This window comes from Chamaea fasciata, unplaced genomic scaffold (assembly GCF_029207755.1).
Source record: "Chamaea fasciata isolate MVZ Bird 193981 ecotype frontalis unplaced genomic scaffold, bChaFas1.0.hap1 SCAF_3, whole genome shotgun sequence".
NCBI classification, from domain to species: domain Eukaryota; kingdom Metazoa; phylum Chordata; class Aves; order Passeriformes; family Sylviidae; genus Chamaea; species Chamaea fasciata.
In genome coordinates, this window is record NW_027094088.1 from 100,297,531 (window position 1) to 100,325,371 (window position 27,841).

Sequence of the window (27,841 nt, forward strand, 5' to 3'; positions counted from 1 at the left end):
TGGGAAACAGACCAGCTTTGTTTGAAGTTCTCAAAGCATGTTTTGTACTATTTTGTTCTGAACAAATAATACCGATGATTCTGGTTTTCTGTGCTTTGAAAACAGTATTCTGGGCAGAAGCTTAACATGCACAGATGTATTGAACTGATGAAAACCTAGATTTTGGGCTGGAAAGCATTTCTGTCCATGACAGGATGGAGGAGCTGTGTATGATCTCTTATTTCTTCTATGTGTGTGCACTTAGACACCAGTATTTATTTTACCTGAGCAGGATACAAGTCTGTGTTTGAACAAGCACAGGCAGGAATTGTGGTCTTGGCTGAAGAAAAAACACATTGATGATTTCACTGTTATAGCCTAAATCTCACATTGTGATTGCTTTGCTTTATCAGGGCTCAAGCTTTTTCTAAGCTTTTTAAGATTATGTTTAGCGAGCTCAGCTGTGGCTATTTACAGATTTGGAGCTAAATCGCTTTCTGATGAGACTGAACTGGTACAAGTGTACCTCCAGCAGGGTTGATATATTTAGCCTCTCTTGTTCCTAATTTAAATACTCCTACACTCTTTGGCTTTGATGATATTTGGATCATGGGAGTCAGTATAAGTCTCTGTCTCTCATTAGCCAAGTATTTTGTAGCAGAGAAATTACTTTTGACTGGGGAAAGAGCTGCTAAGATATCAAGGAAGCATTGAGGTTCTTAAGGGATTGCATGGTTGTATGTGGATCTAGAGGAAAAAGAAAGGCTCTTCTGAGAACCTTGATCATCAAGACTTTTTATATTCTGAGAAGCAAAAAAAGACTTGTTTAGTGGTTCATTTGCTAGAGATCCCCTTTCCCCCTTTTTTCTTTTCAGTGAGGGGGAGGAAAGAGTGTATCTGTCACAAAACCAGGTCCAAAAGTACTTGGTTCAAAATCAAGATTGGTTATGCAATGCAGGCACTGATGGCATGAGAGCTGTTATCATTTACAGATGAGCATTTTGGTACATCATCAATGCTTCCTGCCCTGCCTCTAATTCCAGCTGCAACAGTTCCTGGAAAATTGCAGTCCCACATTTGATCATTTGACAAAATAATCCTCTCAGTTTTGCTTTTCACTGGTCACTGCTGTGCCTTATTGTTGACTGAAACTTTATACCACTTCTGATGACATCACAGTCCTCCTGAGGATGATGTCATCATCCCACCTCTAAACACAGAGGTCAGAAAGAAGAGAGATAAGAAAGGATGTCAGAAATGTATTGGCTGGCATGTGCAACTGTCAGCAAATGATTACAATACTCAGGAACTGTGATGGTACAGAAAACAAAATCCCAAAGCTAAAGCTGTCAAACTGCAAGGATCTCAGGGGGACAGAAACAAAGCAAAAGCAGCAAAACAGTCAAAACTGGCAACAAGTTAAAGTCTAAGGGGAGGGGGGAGGGAATGTTTTAGAAATCTCTGTAACTGAATAACAGCTACGTATACTTTTAAAAAATGATCTCCAATCAAGCACTTAGAGGCAGATTAAATACCATTATTTGCATGTTACAACACCCTGCTCTACTGTGCCTTCAAATGAAGGATGAAATGAAGTAATAGATAATTGCACTTGAAGGAAAAAGGACAAGAAAAAGAAAGGGGGGAAAAAAAAGTGAACCAGACAGAGAATTCAGAAGATTATCAGAGGCAGCTGTAGGTATTGCATAAAAGTATCTACTTATGTTAGGAGAGAAATTCCTTTGTTAGGATGGTAGGATGTTCAATGAGGTAATTACAGGGTCAGCAAAACTGCTTTTTGATGTTTACACTGGAATAAAACTAGATCAACTCTTAATTTACAGTATGTGAGCTACTCTGAGTTTATTACTTACATAAAGAATGTCAGCACAACTCCAGAGCTATCTTTGCTTATGAGTTAATTATAAATTAAAAGCTAAAAGCTCATCTTTTCTGTTTACTGAATAATTTTTACCTGCACATTGGGCATGCATTAACAATTGCAGTCATTCATAACCCAGGTCGTGTGTGCCTGAACATCAACCCTAGTTTTAGTGGGGCAAGCCAGATATTACTGCTAATGCACAGTGGTTTGAATGGTTATTTTGCTCACTGCAATATCCTTGCTAGGAAAATCTAGTGTCCTAATATAGAATTGAAGGCACTTTTTTCTGTGCTTGTCAACTATTTTTAAACCCAATTTTACTAATTTACAAAAGACTATACAACTCAACTTTCTTCTTAAGTGTATTTTCATAGTAACTATGAGCCCAGATCATAGGCTAGAACTCCACTATGCCAGAACTGCACAGAATGAATACATAACTCATAAGGTTTATGAAACAAGAATCGGAGTTAGGTAATAATGAATTACTGTAAATTGACCATGAAAGGAATGGAAGGAAAACCTTCCATGAGCAGGTCCTTCAAAATTTTGTGGACAGTTTTAGGTCAAACCTTGCTAAACAAACATCTGTTGATTAACACAATGCCTCCAGAAAGAAACTTGTGAAAGGGGAAACGTTTCAGGAAGAAAACAATAATACTTCAGAACTTCATCATTCCTGAGTGTATTTTGGAAATGGCATGGTAAGGGACTTTCCTCTTGCTAGGGTCATACTCCTTCTGCCAGCTAGTCTGTGGGTAACTCCAGATTAATTTTAGGAACCAACCCTGACTGTACTATTCTCCAAACTCTACACTGGGCTGAGTCAAATCCACAGCCATGACCATGCTAAGGCTTGGACAATACCAAAGTACTGGTTATGTACCAGTGCTTGGTCCTCTAGATAGAAGGGAAGTAATCTGAGGAACACCACTCTGCACACTGGTCACACCATGAATAAGAATAGAGTAAAAAGCACAGAAGGATGGTGCCCTGTTGTCAAGGGAAGCTCACCGTTCCTGTGTGAGCATTTGGCACTTCCCACAGCATCTTGTGTGTATCGTGGCTGTATTTACTCTGCTTTGTAGGAAGAGAAAAGATGACCTTGCTCATGGAATTGTTTAAAACGTACATTTTCTGTGTAAATTTTCTGTACATTATTCTGTGGGCTATTTTACATTCAGCAGCAGATGGTTGGACATGATAAGTAACTAAACACAATATAGTACTTCCAAAAATGAGAACCTAGCTTGTGGATTTCTGAAAGAAGCATGAAAGGGTAGGTGTTGTTGAGACTGTGGAAAGACAGTGTTTTTGATTCAGTATGTGATGATCGTGTTTTGACTTTAGCATAGTAGTAGAAGACCATAGTAGATCAATATGTTAGAGGAGTTGTCCCACCTAACACAAATGGTGATGGCTGGAGGTTACCACTCTCTCAGAAGGAACACAATAGGGGATTGTATTCCACACAAATGTGGTGGGCAGGGCACTGGTAGTGAACACAGATAAGGCTTCTTGTATTTAACAGGCATGGGATTATTTACCAACATTTCTCATTGCCTACTGACTGCCCACTGGCAAGAGATTAGATATTAAATGTCTGGGAAATGAAATTGCAGTTGTGTATTACTTTCTCTTTGGGACTAAGTATATGCCCTTGTTTGTCATGCCTGGGCAGAAACTGTCTTCACTGACTTTTCTGTTCTAAAACTGAAGTGTACTCATTAGTGTAGCTGTGCAACCAGGAATGGAGGAGAGAACAAGAGGTAGGGATTGGAGTCTGTGTGTTTGCACTGAGTAGTATCACTCAGTGCTGCCTTAGCTGTGAGCTGTACAAAGACTGGCCAATTTGGAGAGAGAACTAAGCTATAGGAGGAAGACGTCTCGCAGAAAAACAGTTTGAAGGATTACAGTTAGGTGATGACCTAGAGAAGATTCCACTAAGATTGTTTTGGAGTGTAACCAGAAATTAAACAAAAATGGAAGGCTTAAGCACTAATTACTTAGCCAGGTACTCTTCCCAGGCTTCAGCTGCATGTACATTTTGGGGACTACAACGTGGAGATGCAGGAAATCCAGCTCTCAAAAACTTGTTTTCAAGCCCAAAACTATTGAAGCAGAGTGCTTCGATAACGACTTTTCTTTTTTTTTTCTTTATGTGTGTGTGTGTGTGTGTGTGTGTATAATCTTTGTCATCTTATTTTCCCCCGTGTTTCCTGTTCATTTGTTTTGCACATAGCACCACCCTCTCGTGACTTCTGTAAACAAGACTTCAAAAAGGCCTGGAAGATTCCTTCATCAGTTCGTTTTTAACACGGACATCCACTTCCCTTCTTAGCTGTGTACGGCGACCAGTGCAAAGTGAGGTTACAATACGGTTTACATACAAGGAAACTACTATCAGGTGGAAAAGCGTTATTTCATGGCATTTATTTAAAGCGATAAAGCGTCTGATGCTGAAAGACGTGGTCTCAAAGGCAATGAATGCTAGGTTCTGGCAGCCCAAGAGACGCCTGTCACGGACCTGCCTTTGCTTAGCCTAGGCTAAGCAATTCACTTTTCCACTCCTCGCTTTTCCCAGCTAGGAACCCGACTCGCCCTCGGCCGCAGGATCACCCCACACCACCGCGCCACAGCCGCCGCCCCGCCCAGCCCGCGGCGGCTGCGGCAGCTCCGGCCCCAGCGGGCGGGCGGGCGGGCCCGCGCCGTGCCCCCGCCCCGCCGCGCCCCGCCGCGCCTCCCCCGGGCCCGCGCTGCCTCCTCCGGCCCCTCCTCCGGGCCGGCACCGCCCGCCGGCCCCGCCGGCCCTGCAGCGTCCCCGCGGCCGCGGCGGGCACAGAAGCGGCGGCGAGCGGAGCTGCGGGAGCCGGCCCGCGGCAGAGGTGGGTGCCGGGGCTCTGGCGGCCGCTGCGGGAGGAGGGAGGCCTTTCCTCCTCCGGCTGCCCGCGGGCAGGGAAGGCAAGGCCCGGAGCCGCTGAAGGCAGCGGGTCCGTCCGGCCTGGGGCTGGCGGGGCTCCGGGCGGCTGCCCGCATCCCCTGCCCGCATCTCCTGTCCGTCTTTCCTTGCGGAGCCGCCTGGCTCTGAGCAGTGACAGCTGCGCTCGGGCTGCTGGGACACTGCTTTGTGCGCGGGATTAGAGGGAAGATGTGATGCTTTCCAGGTGTCCCCTCAGAGCGAGGCACCCTGCGTGGGGATCTCGGTTTGGGGTCCATCCCCCGCCGAGCTGTGTGAGCTGCTGGTGGCCAGTGCCCCTCTGTGCGCTGCTGCTGCTGCTTCCCCTTTGGCTTTAGGCATTTTGCTTCCCTTTGCCTGGCAGCTGCTGATGCAAATCGCTGCATTATGCCGCTGCCTCCCTAATACTTTCCCTGAGCTGGAAAAATGACAGCAGTAATAGGACAGAGGGATTTAATGACATAGCAGAGCCTGGCTAGCAGCAGTGCAATGGCTACACAGTAAACTAAACTTTCAGATATTTTGTATTTCTTTTATGTTTACCCCCCCCCCCCCCCCCCCCCGGTTTTACTTTTCTGTTAATTAGTATATCTCCTCTACGTTCAAGAAACAAAACTAAAAGCAAATGTGTCTTGTGGGGGGGAGACAAAACACTGCAATATTGTTATCCCCATCAAATAGAGGAATTTCGTAGGGGTAGTATCCGAGTCTTGATGTTGCAGACCATCTAGCGGATCATTTTTCTTTTCCTGTGTAAAGTCATCAGTCTTGATAGATCTTTTGACTTCTTACTTGGCTCCTAGTCTGGAGGGTGTTTTGAGATGGCTTATTTTCTGGATAACCTTATCTGTGTCCCCGCCTCTGCTGTCTCAGGAAGCAAACATGGGAAATGCTTAGTGTACATACATAAGGTTTTGTTGTCATCAGTGCATGGTTAAAAGTTAGGTGAACTCCTGTTAGAGTAAATTGAGCCTACTTCCATGAAGAGAACTGGAGAAAAATTGGTAAGACAGTGAAAGAAATCAGATGGAAAGTGCTCAACATAAATATGTTATGATTTTAGGCATAAAGCCATGGAAATAGCTTCTAACGGTTTTAGATACTTTCTGCTTTTCTTATAGCTCCAGGTCACTAACGCAGATAGAGACTACCTGATAATATCTGCTAACCTGATGCAGCAGGGCCAGTGTGTAAGGAGTTGGGCAAGTTTTAGTCTTTGACCCTTTTCCAAACCTGAGCATGTGCAGATGTACAGATTTGTTTATCTGTGAGCATATATACACACAGCAGTCATCAAAACCAGGTGAAGTACAGTAAAAGCTTACTTCGAACTCTAAAAATGCAGAAAATAAAGAGTCTAATGAACAATTTTTTTTTTCCAATCCCGCTGAGAGAAAGCATGCCAAGTCACATGAGGTGTCTGTATAGAGTAGAACTGCTGCTGTTTTTCCACTCTGATTTATGTTCCCTCACTGACATCAGAATAGTAGCACAAGGCAGCACAGTACAAGACTTACCACAAATTCTTCAGCTACTGCAAAAATTCTTGGTTTCAGGCATCAGTTTGTACTTTTCAATTTGTTGTAAAGTTTGAACTCTTTTATGCAGGGTGAGTACAAAGGAGTCTCAGTCATTCTGTAGATTCCCTCGAAGTGTCTCCAAGAGGGGGGAAGCACTGTACAGTTGGGAAGTTAAGGTACTGCAGGACCAAGGGAAATGTAGAAGGTCTCCCAAGAAATCTCTGGGAAAGAAGTTGGTAAGTCTTGAGATGTAGTTTCAGGACTGCCTGGAGTTTCAGTAGAGGTGTCCCTTGCACTGTGCGTCACTGACTCTTTGTTTCTGTCTTTGGTAGTACCAGTTGTATGGGTATGTGGTGAGTCAGATCATCCCACTGGTCCAGCTGGAAATCATTTTTTCTGGCTTTAGTGGTGTTACTTTTCAGTGATGATGCAAGGGCAAGATTTAGGAGAGTGGGGAATATGCATCTGGGAAGTTGGTATGGGGACTGTGGTTGTACCCTCAGCTGGCCTTGAAATTCTCCTGGACTCTTGAGTACCAGTTTGATACCCTGACTGTGGGGTTATGGGCCAGTGCTCCCTTTGTTTGAATGTGGAAATTCATTGCAGGCATATTTTGAGTCTTGAGTTTGAATTTTTGATTTTAGCTGGTCTGAAGAAAATATTTTCTCCTTTACAGGGACTTCATGAAGTATTGCACCAAGTAAAGTTTTAACTGTTTGAAATACAGTGCAATATCAGAACCAGATATCATCTTATATTCAAAGTCCATGACTGTGAGTGAGTCTGAGTGGGTTCTTGGAGGGACAGGCAGCTTGGAAGATAAGTTTGACATTTGATCCATTTGACTCTCTGGCTGTTGTAAGAAGTCACAATTTTTGGCACAGGCCTTGGGTAACTTGGAATAGAAGTCAAATAGTTCCTAATAGAATAAAGCCCAGATTAATCCCAACCCTGAAATATTTCTGGAGGAAAGCACAATACTCTTACTCTGGTGTAGAGCCAGCCACAGGCTGAATTTTGCTTTCTGATGTGGGACTTACAAGTGAACTGCACCTGTCTCCCAACTGACTGGACATACTGTCAGATCACCTGCAGGAATGTGCTCTGTCCCATGCAGCTGTGACTGTGGGGAAGTCTGGAACAAATGTGAGTATAATCAGACTTGGACAGAGTTTGCCCTCCTATTTACAGAACAAAGTAAGTCACACTGCTCAGCAGAGTTCTCTGGAGTTCTTCCTCAGCAGCTTGTCCAAACTGGGGTCATAGCTGCTTATGGCTCCCTTTTAGGTCATGTATCAAGGTTTCCTTTCCCAGGAAAACATAATATGCAAGGACAGTGCTTGTCTGACTCACGTGGGTGAGCTTTGCCTGCTGCAGTTGGGATATAGCCACAGTGACAGACCCTGCTTGAAACCAATGGGAGTTACATGATGCTGTTTTACACCACAATGACACAGACTTCGCGATTCAGAAGGCTGAAAATGACTCTTTTATTTTTGGGATGTGTCTCCCTTTTATACTATTTTACACAGACCAATTTGATTGGTGAAACAAAGACAAACTTCTTCAATTACATTGGTCAGACTAGAGGGACATCAAGAAGAAGTCCCTCCTAGGAAAATGGATGAATAACAAAGTTACAGTTACAAAAACACTTCTGTTTACAGAAAATTCTCTGGGAAATGAATTTCAGGAAACCAAAACACCTCAGACAGGGAACCAGGGCTACAGTTACACTCTCTGAGATAAAAGCCTCAGTAACTTGCCCAAAATTATAGGGGGGATCTTGTAGGAAAATAGAGCTCTAAACTGAAGTCTCCCTAAGTCCCATGCAATGTCTTCATGGCTCCTCTAGAGAAAGTAAATCCAGGCTCTGATTTAGCTCTGAAAAATGCACAACTTTGGGGTTCTTCCTGGGTTTTTACTCAAAAAACTAGGGTGGGGATTTGTGGCAGTAACTTTAAGTTAGATTGATGTAGGAGCTCACAAATCGTTAAGGAAAAGGCTTTTGAGAGTTCTTAATGATTTTCAGTTTTCTACCTGAAGTGGCTTGAAATACTAAGGGATTTGAATGTGACAATCAAACAGCATTAGTGACTTTACAGTGTGTGGACAGCTTACTAATAAACAAAAGAATATATTTTAAAAAGTAGTAGAATGAAAGTTATTAAGAGCTTTTATAGTTAAGAAGTCAACATTACTATGGCTGTCACATAGACATGAAGTGCGAAGCTTAATTTGGAAATATTCATCTAGAGAATCCTCATCTGAAATATTTTCTTATCTCCCCTACCTTTTTGTCATGTATCTTTTTCTAGAATGTAACCTCTAAAACTGTTTTTCATGGTAAAGAGTATGTCAATAGTAAAATTCCAATAGTTGCAATAGAGGGATTAAGTGTTCAGATCTGCAGACAAAACTGAATTGATTCAGAGTCAAGAAAAGAAACACTTGATATGCAGTAAAAGAGTGTTAATAAGCTCTGACTTTGAAGTATTATCATTTATTTATTATCTTTTGTAAATGAGGAATAATTTTCTTGAAGGGACCACAGTCTGATTCCCAAATATAGTCTGGTCTCTCTCAAGCTTTATATCTTCAAAACAGAAACCAAGGGCAGGTCAGGGGACCAGATGAACCAGGTTCATAAAATTGTCATAGTTTCAGTGTCCGCAGCAGAGTTGCAGTGATGTATTTTAACTGAACACTGGCCCATCAATTTTTATCTTCCCTTCACCATTTTACAACTTGTACGGAAGTTCTTAGGAGGAAAGTTGATTTGTTTTGTGCTTATGCCCATCACTTCAGCTGTGGACCAGGGTCTCCTCATCAGATCAGGTATTAAAAGTGTAACTGAAATATGTGTCTGTATTTTTGTTGGGTTTGTTTGTTTGTGTGTGGGGTTGTTTTGTTTTGTTTGTGTTATGTTTATCATTGCTGCAAATGTTCTTCTCCTGCCTACAAAGCCAGTGCACAATCACAAACCATAGAGTCTCAGAAAAGGGGCTGAAAGAGACCTAAATGTTGCTACAGCTCATTCTTAGTGACCAGACCAGCTAGCACCATCTATTCTATGGAGCTCTGTAAAGCTTTAAAAGAAGGTGACTGCTTCTAAACTGGCCATGGGAGTATTGCCCAGTCCATCTTAGCTCCTTAGCTGTGCCTTGGAGTTGTTAGGAGAGTGCTTATTGGCCTGTGCCTAAAAGAAGCAGATTTTGAAATTTACCAGAAGCAGATTCTGAAATTTAAATAGATTCAGTAGAGATGTCCAGATTGTAGTAGTCAGGTATGTGATGGGATATGGATTGGTTTGCTGCCCTGGGCACAGGCACAGCAACAATGTCTTTCCCAAAGGTTGCAGTTGCCTGTTCTTAAACCAGTCCCACCAAATGTTTGTCCTGTTTTCAAAATGTTCTGCATTGGAAATTTCACATCTTCCTGAGGAAGTTCCACTTTTTAATTACCCTTAGAGCATGCCACCTAAATCAACTGGTTTTAGAGCATGTTGAATAGCACTTGCATCCCTTAGTAATTTGGCTGTGTGTGGATATCTAATCTATTATTCATTAATGTTGGGACACTTGATGAGACACCAGGTATTGCAAAATGAAAAAAGGCTCTTGGTTCCTTTTCAGCTTTTTATTTTGAAAAATTCAATAAAAGAAAAATGAAATGGTTAGGGGAAAACTGAGCTGTAAAAAAATCCCCAGAAAAACAAAAAACCAAGGCCATGCCACAAGGGGTACAATTACTGACTTTTCCAGTGGAATTAGGACATAGTCTGGTGTACCTGTATGAAAGAAGTGGATTATCTAGACGACAGTGTGTTTGATCTAACTGTGGCATCCAGCAGAATGGGACTTTAAAGAATTAAGTTTGTTAGGTCAAACTTTGCTAAGTGAATAAATCAGTTAATAAGGGAGATTACCTAGCTATTCATTTTTGACTTCTTTTTCCAGATGATGATAAATTCTGAAAAATGGCTGTTGTCTTTAACAATCAAAAGAGTTGGAAGTTTTCTATGCTTTCTGGAAGGTGATGCTAGTTAGATTTACATTAAAAATTATACTAGAAAATACCTTTAATTTTATAATAGATGCAAAATGTAGAGCTGTGAAATGTCTTCTGGCAAAGGACAAAATTCAAATCATTTGAGAATCCTGACAGAAGCAGTACAGACTGTTCTCACTTGCAAGCTTAGATCAAAGGATTCTGTATTTTCCCAGCACAAAAAAATTATTCTGTGCTGTGTCCACTAGCATGGTGTGAGAACAAGAGTTTTAATAAACTGAGTAAAATGAACAGGCAGGCACTGGGGTTTAACCAATGATGTAAACTCCTGTTTACTGCTGAAGTTGCTGCTGCCTGTAAGTGAAAGACTTACTGGAGTGGCCAGAGTGAAGTGTTGCTCCAAAACCACATCCAGTCCCTCTGGGGTTTGAGGATTGTTGATTTCCTGGAGTGCTGACATGGCATGGACCAACTTTAGGTTCAGAGTACGAACTTAAAAACCTCAGACTCCAAACAATCTCAGCTTTGGTTGGCATGTATAAAAGGTAGGATAGAGGCCTTACAGTCATCAAGAGTCTGATTTCTGAACTCTTCCCCATTTTAACTACAGCATCTTTTGTTCCCTACGTTTGAAAAACAAACCCATTTTTGTCAATTTCTTGGGGAAGTGGTGTTTATGTGATCAGTCTCCCAGTCTGTCTTTTAATTCCACAATGACTTTGTTGCTCATGCAAGGTTCAGCCCAGCTTGAGAGGAGTATCCATCACCAGTTCAGAGTTTGAATGTGGCACTTTTTTAAGGGATAAGAGATTTCCACTGTATGGGAGCAAGCTGTGCTGAGCTGTTTGGCCTCAGAGCTTGAGGATGGTGTCCAACTTTTTAAATTGGTGGATATAAAGATAATCTTTGTGTCCAAAGCCAGGGCAGGCAGAGTAGCTAAGATTTGTTGTGAGCAAGAATAGTTGCAAAATTCTCTGTTTAGGATTTTAGGAGCCCAGCTGTGTAACTTGTAAAGAGGATGTGTGAGTCCTCATATTTGGATTGTCTGCCCAGAACTCTCCCAGATAGTGGGGTTTATATACTGTCTCAGCAGCTCTTTCTCCACCAAGGCAGACACAGATGTTTTACACCTAGAAATTTTGTTCAGGAGGCCAAGCATTAACTGGGGTGAGTAACTGGGTTATTTAGCTCAATAAGAGTGTTTGTTTTTGTGCTTTAGGTTGGAGAAATCCCCAGTAAAACTGAAATATTTTTCCACAGCAAAGGGGTGATTTAGAAAGTTTGTTTATATCTGCCACCCTGGAGGCTGACTTCTGAACTTAGGTTTGTGCCTGTGTCATGCCAGTTCTTTTAAGAGTTTAGATGGTGGCCCCCAAGATAGTTAGGACTTAGAAGCAGAGGCCAAGAAAACTAGTTTTTTTTATTCTTCAGAATATTCAGTTACTTTTTGGGGGCTATAGAGGAAACAGCTGAGATATTGGAAGTGCACAGTGGTAGGACAAGGAAAATTCAGATTAGGTATTGTGAAGAAAATTTCCTCTGTGAGGACAGGGATACATAGGATCAGGAGAGCAGGAAGGCTGAGAAATCTCTGTCCTTGAAGGCACTGAAACGCTGCAGGACCAAGGTTGTGGGCAGCCTTGTCCAAACTGTCCCTCCTTTGAGTAGACATTTGGACCCAGGTGACCTTTAGAGGTCTGTTCCAACCAGTGGTTCTGTGACATGAGTTTCAGGTGCTGTTCCCTATTGAACAACTTGCCACTAGATTTGCATTCAGGAAGGCAATGTTTCTAGTGTACAGTAGGAGCCCAGAAGTGCTGATAACAGTTCAGTGCTGGAGAAAGAAATATAAATGACATTAAGGTTTTGTGTGTTGGTTTTCCGGTAGGTGTCACTTTCTGCATGCCTGAATTGAGGGCTGTGCAGAAAGATTTCTCCAAACACAATTTAGGGATTATTCTTCCGTTAGTTGACATCTGTCATGGTTTTGGCTGAGATAGAGGTTTCTTCTTAGTTGCTGGTATAGTGCTATGCTTGGGATTTAGGATGAGAATAATGTTGGTAACACACTGCCGGGTTAGGTGTTGCTGAGCAGTGCTTGCGTTATGTCAAGGATTTTTTGGTGGCTTTTTTGGTGGCCAGTAACAGGGCTGGAGGAACATAAGTTGTGAGGACACACAGGCAGGGCAGCTGATTCCAGCTGACCAAAGTGATGTTCCATACCGCAGACCGTCATGCTCAGGATATAAACTGTGGAGGGGGGAACTGGCTATGGGCTGCTGCTTGTGAAATGGCTTTGAATTGGTCAGTGGGTGGTGAGCAATTGCATTGGGCATCACTTGTTTTGTACATTGAAATAGTTTTATTTGTATTATTATGATTTATTAGTATAGTTATTATTACTTTCTCCCCTCTCTGTCCCATTAAACTGTCTTTATTTTAGCCCATGAAGTTTATAACTTCCACTTTTCTGATTCCCTCACCCATCCTGCTTAGGATGGGGAATTGGTTGTGAGTGAGTCACTGTGCAATGCTTTGTTGCTGTTTGGGGTTAAACCGTGACAGCATCTTGTACGTTGAATACTTTGAAAATCAAACAGTTTTTTTTTTTTTTTTTTTTAATTAGCGCATAGTTTTAGTCTTAATCTTTTTGTGATTCGCTCCCTGCTTGTCAGATGGGGAAACCATGATTGCTTGTCAGGGACAATGTAGTGATGATTATCATAGATAGTTCTTCCTTCAGGGCACAGTTTGTGTCCTAACCCATGTACTGCAAGTGAACAGAGAAGAAAGCAAAACCTCAGTCCACACAATGTGGAGGGACTTTTGAAAAAAAACACAGGTGAAAATTGTTAATTAGAACAGCAATGCATGGAAGAAAACTGCCCTAATTATTGCATTTCCTAACATCACAATTTTTTACTCTAGTGCTGTCATGGTATTCTTTAAATAGTCTTTTGTTTATAACTGTAAATCACAGTTTAATTTTGGAGCCATTTTACAGCATCTCATACATCTTTTTGTTGTTTATGAAAGAGCACAGCTGAAAGAGTCTCTATTGTAGCAGATGCTGCTGCTGTGCTGTGACTGTCTCCAGCTCTGAGCTCAGTTCTATTCTCATCACCATCAATGGGAGTTTCAGCATTGCCTGCCCTGCAACTGTTTCTTTTATTGATGTCCAGGTGGTGTAGTACAGCCTAGCAAAGAACTTGTATGTGAGTCTTATGCTCTATACAAGGACTTTAATGAAACCAGTATCTTGAAATCTGCAAGAGATGCTGGAAAAATAGTGAAAACAATAGACACTGGAAGTCTTTAAAACCTATACTTCTCAGGAAGGTATCTGCTTAAATTCACTCATATTTTGAAAAGCCCTTGGAAGACTTGTCTTTTAAGCATGTCTAAATATGCATGTTAGTCATTTCTGGGGGACTAAATATATTAAACAGGACTTGTATTAATAATGTGGAAGTAGCAAACTAAATGCTAAATACTAAATAAATTCAGGAGCAGGGGAAATAAAGCGAATCACTCCAACTATCAACATATGTATAATTTTTAAAAAAACTGCAGATACTGTTTGGAAAGGCTGTTGGAAACAAGAACAGTAAAGTTGCATTAGGAAACAATGTTTGGGTGCTCTGGGATGAAGGTTGCTTGTCCAACCTTGGTGCATATCTATTGCCTGAATGCATTATAATAATCTTTTAATGGGAGAAATTGCTGTATGATGGGAAGATAGTCTTTGCCTTTAGTGTGGTGTAAAATTAGCTATGCTCAAAGCTATTCACTTTCCCTGCCATTAAAAGCCTGTGGAAATACACAAGAAAAGTATTTCTGGTGTTGAGGGCACAATGAATGATAGGAGGAGTTATTCCGGAAGTAATGCTTTTCTCTTCAGAGATAGCTTTAGACATTTATGAGCTTCAGAGTCTCAAAGTCTGACAGTGGTTTTGAATTCAACTGATTTTCATGAATTATTGCAATCTTCTGACTTAAAGTGTCCCTTTTGTCTTTTAACAACTCTCTACAAACATGCTGTAAATAAAATAGATGAGAAATCCTGATTTTGTGCAAAAGTGTTAATTTGTGAAACAGGAAAATACCCCACTGCAGGATTCTCCATCTCTCAAATGTCTCTAAAATACAAAGCAGGGATCAAAATCCAATTTGTTCCACCTTTTGCCTTTCAGGTCCAAACCATGAATTACGTTGGACAGTTAGCAGGGCAAGTGTTTGTTACTGTGAAGGAGCTCTATAAGGGTCTAAACCCAGCCACACTGTCAGGATGTATAGACATAATTGTTGTGCGTCAGCCAGATGGAAATCTTCAGTGCTCCCCTTTCCACGTTCGCTTTGGGAAAATGGGAGTTCTGCGTTCCAGGGAGAAAGTGGTAAGAAAATGTGACAATTTTTATATGTCCTGTCTGTGAGTTAACTCTAATAGCGTGGAAGTTACTGAATGTTCTTTGCTCTGCTGGTTGAGGTTTTCTTTAGGCACCCTTTATAAAGAGCCTGAATTAAGATAAGCTTCAGTCAAAATGGTTGCTACTGATTCTTGCAGTTCAGAGCATAATTTGTAAGACATTGACTATAATGAAAAACAAAACTGGCCGTGAAATTTGAACATTTATGTTCAATAAAGCAAAATTTCAAATGTGTTAATTCGAACCTATACTAGATTTCATTAGTGACTCATTAAAACCCCTTTCTTTGACATGTTCAATGATCATTCCAAAAAGGGAGATAGTAGTCAAGTAATATTTTCAGATAATAGAACCTTGAGGTTAATTGAATCTAGAAAAAACAGCGAGGACCTTGAAATAAATGTAACTAGGCTGAGTGACCTGGCAGTGTATCAGACATGAAGTTACCACTGTTACAGATTATTTTAGGAAGTAATTTGTAACTCCATATAGTGTATGTTCTAATGTAGCTAGAATTTTCAACAGAAAGATCTTAAAGTCAGCATGGACACTGTTCAGTTCTTACTTAGATCAGAAAGAAATTCCAGTATTAGAATCAGTAAGAGTTGAAAAATATTACTGTGACAATGGTGTAGTGTCCTGAAATATAACATAAATGTAGTCTTGTACAAATCTCCAAAAAATTTACAGTGAAAATGGAGTTGGTGGCAAGCATGGTTATAGTCAAAGCAAGAGAGATCCTCCTGAGAAGAAATGGAGATAGTTTGGACTGTACAGTGATATGATAAAGGTGTGGAAGTAATAGACACAAGAATTGAATGTAAAATTGTTTTTCTCATTTGTGCCTCTCATAGTGTAAAGAGAAGTTTCTTTAATGAATTTGAAAGACAACATATTAAGAATTTGCGTTTGGAAGTACTTCTAGCACAGTTTAAAAACAGGCTGTGAATTAAAAGAGCAAATAGATATGTGTGGCAAGTGAAGCATTCAGAATTACATTTGAAAGTATTCAGAACTTTATGTAATAACTATAAATCTTTCAGAGTAGAGTAGCATGGTATCAAGGAGCTGAACAAGTTAGAAGCAGGTCACTATTTTCTGTTTATTATAAGGTTTCTTACACTTCTCTGAGAAGCATTTGCCCAGTGCCAGCAGAAGGACTTTCTTTTCATATGAGAATAAATACATTTTCTTCCAGGTTGACATAGAAATTAATGGAGAGGCTGTAGATTTGCACATGAAACTAGGAGACAATGGGGAGGCCTTTTTTGTGCAGGAGATGGATAATGATCAGGTAAGACTAAAAATTACTTTTAATTCATTAAAAAATCCGATGCATGTTCTTCAGAGTCAGTTTTGAGTTTAGGAATCTTGTTGAAAAATACACTTTTATCCATTTTATAGTTTTGAAAGTGTCTGGACAATTTTATGCTGTGGGAATTTAATACTATGCTGTTACTTTGGGATTTTTTTTGAATTGCTGAGATTTGAAAAAGCTGAAGATAATCACATGAGTGAAAAATAAATCATGTGCATGCCAGTGTGTGAACAGAAATGGCAACTACAGAGTTCACATGCTTCAAAGTTGTGTGCAAGAGGTTAATGTCCAGGGATATTAACATTCTGTTTTTTGCAGAAATCTTTGATTTGAATGTATGCACCAGACTGCCAGTATAATTGCACATGCTCTGTAAACATCTGTGCTCACATTAATTCTGGTGCTTCTCATAAACATGATCTCACAACTGTTATTCATGTGGGGCTCGTATTTAAATGAGAATGTCTGCTGTTGAGCTGTAGTTAAATACTGGTCCAAATAAATTATGGTCACTGTAACTTTGAGTAGTCCACATGTAATGTAATATAAGAAAATTTCTGCAGGCATTTCTCTTCAGATTTCCCCAATAATTTTTGTCACTGTCCAGAGTAGGATGAGTGTTCACATTCCTGTGTTGAGTATGATATTACCGGTTTCAGGTGAGAGCTTTGTGACTGTGCATCTCTATATCTTTATTTTTAAAATTTTGGTGTGGTAACAGTTATTTGGTGACTGAAAACTGCTGGAAATACTTCCATGGATATCTAGAGATGCATATATATGTTTGTTCCTCGTTTGTCTAAGGAGATGCAGCTATAGAAAAATTCCCAAATGCCATAGGAGCATAATAAGTATACACCAGTCTAATCCTTGTTATTTTTCTGAGGAGTAAATAACTTAGATTTTGGTAATTTGTGCTTAGGTCTTAGAACTAGTTGTATGACTGGTGAAATAGTTAACATGTTTTATGGTTTGAAATTTTTCTTTTTCAGGAGGTAATTCCTTATCATCTCTCCACATCTCCCATTCTGTCTGAGGGGACTGCCTTAATGGAATCCCAGCTGAAGAGGAATTCCATAGACAGGATACGAAACCTAGACACCAATGCATCCTCACAAGTCCCACCCCAAGCCCATGGATCCCAGCCTTCTACTGAAACATCTCCAATCTGTAGCTCTGTGAAAAAAAGGAGGAAGAAGAGGAGGAAGTCAACTCATAAAATAGACAGCTTGAAAAGAGAAGACACACATGGAGACACATCAGAAGATGAAGACATGTTTCCCATAGAGATTAGCTCAGAGGAAGAAAAAGAGCCATTGGACAATTCAAGGTATCATGGTAGAATTGAGATTTGTAATGAAAACCTGGGTTAATGTTCCAGTCCATACCTTCTAGTAGTAATTCCTAAGTCAGAACATACAGCTGATGAAGGTGTTACTTAAAAAAATAAAGCTTTAGGCTAGAAAGCTATTTGGAATGTTAGTAATTAAAGTCATTAAAATGACATTAAAAACATAAGAATCCTCTGTGGTGGTGTGAACTAGATGGTTTGAATCAGATAACATTTCTTTAGCTCAGGTTATACTCATTCTTCTCTGCAACAGGGTTTGTTAGCTGAGGGATATGAAAATTCAGTAATCAGGTATGTTTTTTAAATGTCACTTCTTTCCCCTATTTAGGATCCCAGTTCCAGATGTGTTTGTTGATGATGTACCTGACATAAAGGCTCCTGCAGTTTCTGTGCTTTCTCAATCTGCACCTTACCCTCATTCAGATGGAGAATGGTCACCTCTTCAAAGGTACTTTTTCTGATAGTACAGTTCTAGATAGCACCCTAGTTTTGACTTTTCCATTAGTGTCTTCTATGCAAGTACTATATGAAGTCTTACTAAAGGTTTTGATATCAAATATGTGACCATTATTAGATGATTGCTTTTGTATTTGCAATAAGATAGTGTACCAAAACATCAGGTTGGCTTTGTCCTTGATGTAGCAAATATGTGCATACAAATGCAGGTCCACAAATTCTGAAGAATAGTTTTATCTGTTAATGTCACTGTTTGCATATAAATACTGTAGAGAGGATGAATGTTTCGTGAAATCTGAATATTTGCCTGATACACATACCCTGTAAGGGCTTCAGTGAATGTATGTTTATATGTCTTCAGTATTTTGAGTGTAATCCTTTTAAAAATTTCCCAGATAGGAGTTAATATATAAAAATAAGACTTTCAATAAAAGTTAATTAAAATAAAAATGAATATGAGCTTTTCATGTCACTTTCAATATATATATTATATATTATATATCATATATTATATATGATATATGATATATTGTATATTGTATATTGTATATTATTATATATGATATATGATATATGATATATGATATATGATATATTGTATTATATATTTTATATATATATATATTGAAAGTGACATATTTTCTGTGTGAAAAGAACACATACAGTAATTTGCTTGCTTTTTCCTGTATGTGTATACCTTTCATGTCAAAACAGAGCAGTCTGGACCTCCCTTTTTGTGTCTGTCAAAAAGGGACAATTTTTTGCTTAATGCATTGCACTATAATTCCAGTTAGGTCTGTGTGTGTGCCCCATGCACATGTGCTCCACGTCCCCCATGCAGACTGCTGGAGTGCAGTGCAATATTCACAAGACCTTGTCCTAAGAAGTCTTAATCTCAATACCCTGCCTCTAGTTGAGGGGCAGAGGAAGGGAACGTGAGGAGGTTATTTCAGGGCAATGGCTGAATTGTACTGTTTTGAATTGCATTCTGGAAGAAATGTTCTCCAGTTTCTGTAAAGCTTAATGTGATTGGCTTCACCAGGCTGCTGATAGCATTTGTCAATACCCTGCCCTTTCAATGGCTTTGGGATCTGTGTGTTCTGTTTGTTTCTTGATTGCAGTATCCTGGATTTTGAAAACTCTCAATGTAAATTCAGAATTTGTGTAACTAATGCACAAAGAGTTTATGTTAATCAGCACTTGGGAATATAATGACACCCTGTCTTTCTTTCTCCCAACATGCTCTGCTGCCCAGTAAGGCTACAGATTGTACAGGGCAAACCACTCTCCTCACTGTTCCAGCAGATGGAGGCCTATCTAAGTCTTGTCCTCAACAATCTTCTCGCTTTTCTCTTCCAGACAGGTAGAATAGTTGTCCTCCCTCTTTTCTAGACTGCTTTTCATTCCTATTGACACTCTATACACCTTTAACACATTAAGACTATGTGAACTGCTGTTGAATTTATAACTGTACTTATTGCTAACCCAGACACTTTGAAAGTGACATTGGAAAACACTTTCTTTGCTTGCTTCTTTGTGTGCATTGAGAAGAGGTAAGTTACCTCGATGAATCATCCATTGAAAGAGGATGGCTGATATAAAATCATGTCAGTGAGAGCCTAGGGTAAAAATCAAGTTCATTAAGATGAAAAAAACCCCAAAAAGGAGGAACTTAGCTAGTGAATTCATTCCTCTGAAGACTGACATTTCCACATAGGTTTTTACAATCAGTAAATTTTATTGTCATTTTAATGACATTTTTATCCCATGGTTTTCCTGATTTGTTTGCTTGTACATAGATTGCTAAAATAAAAGCAAAACAAAAACCTCAGAGATTAAGTGAGCAATAAAAAATGCAGAGCTTGTAATGGGAGGAGCCCAGTGCTAAAAGATTTCTCTCCTTTGTTCCATGGGAGAGGAGGAAGGACTTCCTGTATGTTGGATTGCAACAAGGGGGAAAACCTTGCAGAGTACAGATGACACTGTAGATAAGGCATCTTGGTTTAGGTTCAGGGGACTGAGACTAAGCCTTTGCAGTAGTGTAAGATTCTTCTTTTCCACAGAGCTAAAAGTGGATATGGACACTTTCTGTGTTATCTTAAATTCAGAAGTGTCAATGCTGCAGTCAAGGTCTTTGACTCCTGTAAGTCAGTGGAGAGAGGTCACAGCAACATTAGAAATTTTTAAGTAGTAGAATATGACCTCTATAATTCTCGATTAATACTGGGAAAGTTTTGAGTAGTACATCAGGGTAAATTACTCATTGCTTGTATCAACATAGTTGCCATACTAGGTGCCTAAAGCCATATCAAAAGTGATAATCTGGAGGTTTTCCCAGCTTCTAGGTCTGCCCTCTTTAACCTGACCATGTTGCAGCACCCAGTCAAAGTGAGATCCTGGAATATGCAAAACCGTTCTCCTTAGCGTGTTCTTGTGGCAGAGAAGGGTGGGAGCACGGGTTGGGATGGAGCGGTGATGTACTCTGGGTGGCTCCGTGAACTTTTCTCTGGTGTTCACCTGTCTTACAGACTTAATAGACATTTAAAGTGCTGCAGCAACTTGTCTGAGTGAGGCTTTGTGTTTGCAGCTGTTGAAATAAGACATGCTTGGTGGGTCTTTCTGCAATCTTTTTTCCCTCTGTGTGAAATAAGGAATGCTATTATGGCTACCTAAGAGGAGGTTCAGAGGCTCTCAGTCATTGCAGTGACATGTGCATGATGTAGGCCTCTTTCCTTCTGATCATCTTTGTCACAGGTATTTCTCATCACACAAGACAGGGCTTTTTCTCAGGTCACATTGCTGCTTTTCCCTCTGCTTTTTCTCTTTGCTTCCAGTGGAAAGCACTGCAGTGATCACTGTAGTCTGTTATTGCAGAACTGCCTACTACAGGCAAGGATCTTTGTTCTTTGTCATTAGATTAGATTAAGTGCTATCATAGCTGTTAAGGAATACATAGGACTGTGACACAAATATTCAGCATCTATAGGATGTGAATCAGAGATGCTGATCTAAATACCTGAAGTTTCCTCTCCTTCTTGTGTACTGCTGACAGGATGGGTGGCTCTGCTTTGATCTGCGGTATTTCAGCAATCTGTGCAAGGCAAGGAAATTTCAGCTGGGCTGAGTCAGTGCATAACTTAAGGACACAGGAATTGCAAGACATAGTTCAGCCCAAGGCAAACCCAGATCTTTGGGCTGCAGTTGCAGCAAGAACCTTCACAGAGCAGAACTCTGCCTGCTTTAACATACGCACAAATGTGAGTGCCATATTTCCAGTACTTTCATTTTGTCTCATAATATAAATCACGATTCTGAGTTACAGCTCGGGTTCTTCCCCAACTCAGCTGTGTGTACAAGGGAACTGTATTTTCAGGGAAAATTGTAGGGAAGACAAGGTCCCCCTCCACCCCAAATCTGTTTTCTTACTGCAGAATGCAGAGGTTCTACACAAGCTGAAGAGATACCTCTGTTCTCTCAGAGTGCCTGAGTAAGTGAACTTGGGCTGGACAAAGACAGATTGGAGATTTATCTAAGCAAAAAATAGGTATCTTGGAGGTTAATGTGTCTGTAGTGCACAGAGTAAGACTTGAAGTGACAAGGCTTCCTTAAATTTAGATATTTTAGGCTTAAAGCAGCAGTATTGCCTACTGAGATTTTCTGATGCTCAGGCTGCTGATTTTCAAGGTTTCAATGGCCTCTAAATATGGAACATACTGCAAATCCTATAAACTTTTCAGTGGGAGATTTAGAAGTTGCTGAAAAACCCACTAGGCATTTCTTGAATCCTTAGAGCTTGAAAATACTTTTAAGATAGCACTTTATTGATTCCTTCATCTGTCAAATTATAGGTTATACCCTAAGGAGTGATAAAGAATTGAAATTCTTAGGCCCTAAAAAGATGGGTTATAAATTTTATAATTTAATTAGGTAACATAAATGTCTGCAGCTAAAAAGTCCTAGTGTCTGTCCATGTTCAAAGTGTATTTTGCTGCATAGATGAAAACACTGAATAATGTAGATAATTAGGTTTCTGCTATTTCAGATATGAATGTGAAGTAATTATTTTGCTGTGATCCATGAATTCCCTACCAGCTGGCTCTACACAGCATTGAAAAAGGGAGACTTTACAACACTTTCCAGTAGCTGAAAGGGAGAGGGACTTTTCACAGGGGCATGTAGTGACAGGACAAGGAGCAACAGCTTTGAACTGAAAGCCTGGACTTTTGGCAAGAAATTATTCACGGTGAAGGTGTTGAGGCACTGGAACAGGTTGCCATGAAAATTTGTGGATACCTTATTCCTGGAAGTGTTCAAGGCCAGGCGGGATGGGGCTTTGAGCAATGTGGTCTCATGGCCAGGTGGCTGGACAAGATGATTCCTTCCTACCCAAACTATTCTGTGATTCTACCTTTATATAAATTCTTCATGTTTGATTAATTCTTTATCTTTTTCTGAATAAACTGAATATCCAAACCAGTTTAACTCTTTCACAGAACTGTAGAATCACAATGATTTAGATTGGAAGGGACCTTAAAGATTATGTCGTTCCAACCCTCCTGCTATGGGCAGGGACATCTTCCACTAGGCCAGTTTTTTTCAGAGCCCCATTCAGTCTGGTCTTCAGGGATGGGAAGTTCACAACTTCTCTGGGCAACCTGTGCCAGTTCCTCACCACCCTCCCAGCTTTTTGCCCACAAACACCCTTAAGTAATCCTTCCCAGGGCTGCTCTCAGTCCATTCTCTGCCCAGCCTGTGTTGGGATTGTCTTGACGCAGACATAGCACCACGCATTTGGCCTTGTTGAACTTTATTGTGTTAGGCACTTCATGAGACAGAAGCCTTTTGTTTTTGAGAATGAAAGTAACTCAGTTTGGACCTTTGATTTAGGAATGTTATGGATTCTTTTGTCGCTTTTAGTTTTAAAATCATGATTGGATGAGTATAGCAAGACATTTACGGCTCAGATGAAAAATGTAAGCTTTGTTCAGGAGGTTTTGGGGGAAATTCCGTAACCTGTGTTAGGCAGCAAGGCAGAGCAGATAATCTGAATTTTTCCTTCTGTCCTTGAAATCAGTGATTCATTATTTATTAATGACTGACTTGGCATCACATTCTTGACTTCACCATGTTAAAAATATGCTATAAACTGATAATTTACTAATTAATGTATTAATATTTATTATTACATAATTATCAAAACAAACTGTTAAATATGTTTCAACTGAAAGGCCTCAAATTCGTTATGTAGCTCTCCTGCTGTTTTCCTTATAAACATCCATCCAATGGTCGAACTGAACAAGTTATAAGGGAGTCAATTGGATTTCTTAGATTAAAGTATTACTTTGTCAGGATAAGGTGTCTTGTTGATGTGAGTAATTTCTGCAGTTTGCATACATTATAACAATACTAACATCTCTTCATCTGCTGCTGCTGGTACCATCCCCATTCTTTTTTCCTCGCAGAAAACCAAAAATCCTCCGGAAGTGTTCAGGTCTAGTGTTCTTGTTCTATCTCTTTCAGCTTCTCAAATATTACTTCTCTGACAGCACTTACTGAAAAAGGGATGACACCTTTGAATGCCAGTGTAAGAGGATCCTGAACTAATTATTAAATTATTTTTCTATGCTTTCATACTTTCAGTTGGCTCTTGATTATTTCAGTCTTCAATTCCTTGTATTGCTGGACATCAATTTGGAAAGCGCTAAGTGTGTTGTGGTTACTTTTTGCTTTTGCTACATTTTTTGTTTGTTTTTCTTTAGCCCATCGGATTCACGTCCTCCTACTCCTCAAAGTGACTCAGAATTAGTCAGTAAACCTACGGACAGAAGTGGACTGAAGAATAATCCCCACATGCACTGGGCTTGGGGAGAGCTACCTCAGGCTGCAAAGGTATCCAAGATAATTCCTGCTAGTATCTCTTGTGCTTTGATAGGCCACATGTACTTAGTCTACTGCAGACTGATGAAGAGGAAAGGGTTTTACTTAAAATTACAGTGTTTTATGTAAGAGAATTGAATCTTACTCTGTAGGAGGTATAGGAAAGTACCTTAAGGCATGGATATTCTCAATACTGATAATATACAGTAGAAAATTAAGAAATACCTGAGACACAGTCTTGTAAAAGTCAGAAGCTTAAAAACCAGAAAAAAATCAAACCCAATGTCCTTTGGTAAATCACTGAAATTCATAAATGATCTTAAATGGAAATTCGGTGCTTGGTATTAGCAGTCTGATTCACGGAAGTGAAAACGGGCTGCTTCAGTACAAAAGCATCCAGAGACACCTGCAGTTCTGTATCTGTGGATGTGCAGACGTGCTGTTCTCTTGGCTGATAGGACTGGCTTGGTGCCTGTCTCCTCCTGAAGCCATTTGTCCCAGTTAGGTGTGGAATCTGCAGCCAGCAGCGTTGTTTCCAGTGCTGCACAGAAACTGTGGGCAGCTGCCCACTGCAGGCTGGTCAGGTGCTGGCTGGCTCCTTGTGATAGCTCCTGTGGAGTCACACCACTCACACAGGAAAGGGGAGCCTCAGGGTTTTAGAGGTCAGGTTTCAGTGGAATACTGCAACTGTGCGTGCTTGGGTAGTGCAGAGTTTGGCACCTCCTGCTGAGATGGGCTCACACACAGTATAAAGAGGAAAAATTGCTGCTTTGCAGGCCAGGAAAGTGGGCATCTTGTTCTGAAATACTTCTATGTTCTGGTGATAGCACCAGAATTATAATGGCACTATTGTAATTAATTGTAATTAATTGTAATTAATTCCCTGTTGGTATTTAGCGATAAAAGGAGGGGTGGGAATCCAGAATTCTTAATTTCTTTAGAGGAGCTCTGGCCTCTTCTTTAATATGCCAGTGGTGAGCTGTCTCATCACCTCTGCACTGTTCTCCTCCCTGTGTGTATTACAAGGAATTAAGGAGCTATTTTCTGCTCAAAGAGAACTGATTTAAGTGCACAGGTTCCATGCAGGAGTTCCAAATTGGCATTTGCAGTCTACAATGGAGGGTTTTCTGCTGGGAAACTTAGGTGTGTCTTTTTTTATCCCAGTCACACACCCTGGTGTGTATTCCAACTCCTACTCCCAGAGGCTTTTCTCTCTGCAGTCCCTGTCCCTATCCCTAGCCAAACTAATCTGATCTTGCCATTCCTGAACTGGGAGTTATACTTTGGCTCATTGAACTTCATGTAAGAGTTGTCTGTTTGCTATGACATGAAGGTTCTAGTAGCTGTGCAGCTGCTGCTGTAGTTCAGCTCCTCTCTGTCCCTCTGTAAGAACACTTCCTGTCCTGTCCTGCACTCAGAGATCTGGAATTGTTCCCATAAAGTGATTTAAATTCTAAATCTAGCGATTAGACAGTGTCTGGTGCCTGAGACTATCTTGATTGTGCAAGGACTCTGGTCTGCACCACCTTCTCTTGTTTGTCAGGTTTGCTTTCTGAGGGAAAGCCAGGATTTTCACAGGAAGAGAGGAAGACAGGGTGGGAGGTGGTATGTGCAGGTGAATGGAAAATGAAGACTGTAGAGCACATTGCAGAACAAATTTTTTCCTGGCCCCAAGAGGCAAATGAATTTTGCACAAACACACAGCAGAGAGGTCTTTTGCATATTGTAGTCTCTGTCTCAGTGGTGGCTTTCTGCTGTAGTTGCTCATCTTGACAGTCTGATCTCATTGGAGTGAAGAGAACAGGTTAAACTCTGGCTGTTGTATTTTTAAAGAGCTTTTCTTTCTAGTAATCTGTTCCATTTTCCTCCCAGGCCAGTTCTCTGCTCAAAGCAAAGGAGCCCAGCATGGCAGATGTAAATCCTTCTGAAAGCACTCACTTTCGGGTCATCCAAAGTTCTCCTGTAGAGGAGTTTAACACAGGGTCTCCTCTGCCTGCCCTTGGAGAAGGAGATGCAGCAACTTCTGATGAAAATGAGCCCTTACCAGCTGAGACAAATAAGCCAGAGACAGAGCTGCCAGGAGCAGCTGAACCCCCATTGCCTCCAAATGAAGAAATAAAGCAAGCTGCAGCTTGCTCAGCCCAACCGACTGGCAAGACGGATTCCCCTTCCAGAAAGAAAGGTAAAGCTGTTGATCCTCCCCTTTTATATGCATGATTTTATCTTCCAATTTCATGGTGATAAAACATCTTATTGCCCTATAAATTAATCCGTGCCCTGAAGGCACTTTCAGATCAGGAAAGGAATAAGCTTTGGAATGAGCCTTCAAAACCTGAGTTGTGCATCAAGCTGTTCACGTGAGATATGTATTCTTCTTGGTCTGAGGTTTTTGGCAGCTCTGTGCACATGAGCAAGACTACAAAATTTGCTCCATTTGACAGATTCAGGGATTTCACTTTTATGAATAAGCAAACTGTAGATCTGCTGGTTCACCTGAGTAAAGTGTTGCTGGTATTTATGGAAACTCTCTGCTCTAGTGCAAAGTTGTAGTATGTCTTTTTCACTATGAACAGGTTTGCCATAAAATAAGGTGTTTTTGTTTTACATGCTTTTCAGTTCTGTGTGGTATATGTCCTGTACTGAATACGTGAAATATAGCTTCTCTGCTTTTCTGTCCTAATTTCTGGGCTGTTTCCATGGTATTTTATAACAAGTGAACAAATGTTACAGACTTCACATGAAATTTATTTGCTTACAAATCCTCTGTTTTAGAGCACTGATTATTCCACAATTGTGTAAGCTCTATATAAGCCTGGTTTGTGCAGCTGCTTTTTAATCAGTAAACAAATAAGTTTCTTGGCCTCTTCCCCATGCATTCCACTGTCTTGAAAACAAAAAATTATGTGTTTCTCTGCTTACTGTTCAGTCCTTGTATAGATTTTCTGATTGCTTTTGTGATGCTTGGTGTTGGAAATTGGGAGAGTGAGAAGTTGTGGGTTTGAGAATGAATTCCAAATTAGGTTTTGGCCTTACGGTGGTTACTTATCTAGGTGTACGGGCAACAACAGGACAGTGGTGGCTCTGTGTTGGTCCTAGTGACAGGCCAAGAAGGGGTGTGTTCTCCCCTATGGTGGTGCAAGTGCACACAAAACACATCAGCTGTATGTGCTTGAAAGTGAGTTGTCTCCATAACAAGCCAGTTATAGTGTGTTAGTGACTATATTGTAGTCTGTTCTTTCCCTTTTACAAGGAGGGATGGAAGATTAGTTCTCAAAGATTATTGTTCTGACTGCCATACTGTGATAATAGGCCTATGCAAATACTTAAAACGTTTTCCTTTTGCTTTTTTCCTCCGGTGACCACTGACTTCTGTTTCACAGTGGTTTTGTCTGGGATGTGGAGTCTTTGGCATGTCTCAAAACTAGTCCTCTGCTGTCCCATTTTGTTAATTCATAGTTTAAACAATTTGTATAAACTACTTGTTTTGAAATTTTGGCAGTATTATTTTGTACAAATACAGTTCACAAACTGTTATAAATTTCTGGTTTCTGAATCTCAAAATGAATAGTTAAACAGTAATAAAAGCTCTGGATTGTTACTCATAAAATATTAATTAATAGACTTATTTGTTCCTTACAGATAAACGGAGCCGGCATCTTGGTGCTGATGGTGTCTATTTAGATGACCTCACTGACATGGATCCAGAAGTTGCTGCACTTTATTTCCCCAAAAAGTATAAGTCCTTTTCTTATATTTTCACTCTTTAAAGAGCTCTTTTCACCTTCCATATTTAGATCAAACTCTTCATTGCCAACCAGATAAGATGTCTTTTTCAGGATTCAAGCAGAGATGAAGGCAGAAGGAAAGTAAAATTTTGTAGAGAGGAATATTAAAACTTTTGGAAGATGCTGCATTTGGGTCTGAGAAAAGTGCTTGCAGCTGATTTTCTGTTTTGGTCAATTAAGTGTCATATATTGATTATGGATGGTTATGTAATATGCACTGATGTTTGAGGGTGTTACTCACATGTCCTGGGAGAACAGTTGGCCTTGGGATATATT

General features: G+C 40.3%; 1 protein-coding gene across 3 annotated transcripts in view; it reads left to right on the forward strand.

The window, feature by feature from the left end:
* The window catches only part of LPIN1 (lipin 1), an 81,932-nt gene that overhangs the window by 26,354 nt on the left and 27,737 nt on the right, over nt 1-27,841 (forward strand). The window contains exons 1-9 of one of the 3 annotated variants that reach the window (XM_066179942.1): nt 4,678-4,749; nt 14,545-14,745; nt 15,977-16,072; nt 17,089-17,426; nt 17,776-17,895; nt 19,159-19,266; nt 23,663-23,792; nt 25,653-25,962; nt 27,420-27,513. In XM_066179942.1, coding sequence (XP_066036039.1) covers nt 14,554-14,745; nt 15,977-16,072; nt 17,089-17,426; nt 17,776-17,895; nt 19,159-19,266; nt 23,663-23,792; nt 25,653-25,962; nt 27,420-27,513 — 1,388 coding nt within the window. In that variant the 5' untranslated portion in view covers nt 4,678-4,749; nt 14,545-14,553. Of the gene's footprint in view, nt 1-4,677; nt 4,750-14,544; nt 14,746-15,976; nt 16,073-17,088; nt 17,427-17,775; nt 17,896-19,158; nt 19,267-23,662; nt 23,793-25,652; nt 25,963-27,419; nt 27,514-27,841 lie in introns of those variants that run through there. The other 2 variants (XM_066179940.1, XM_066179941.1) reach the window with 2 other exon arrangements.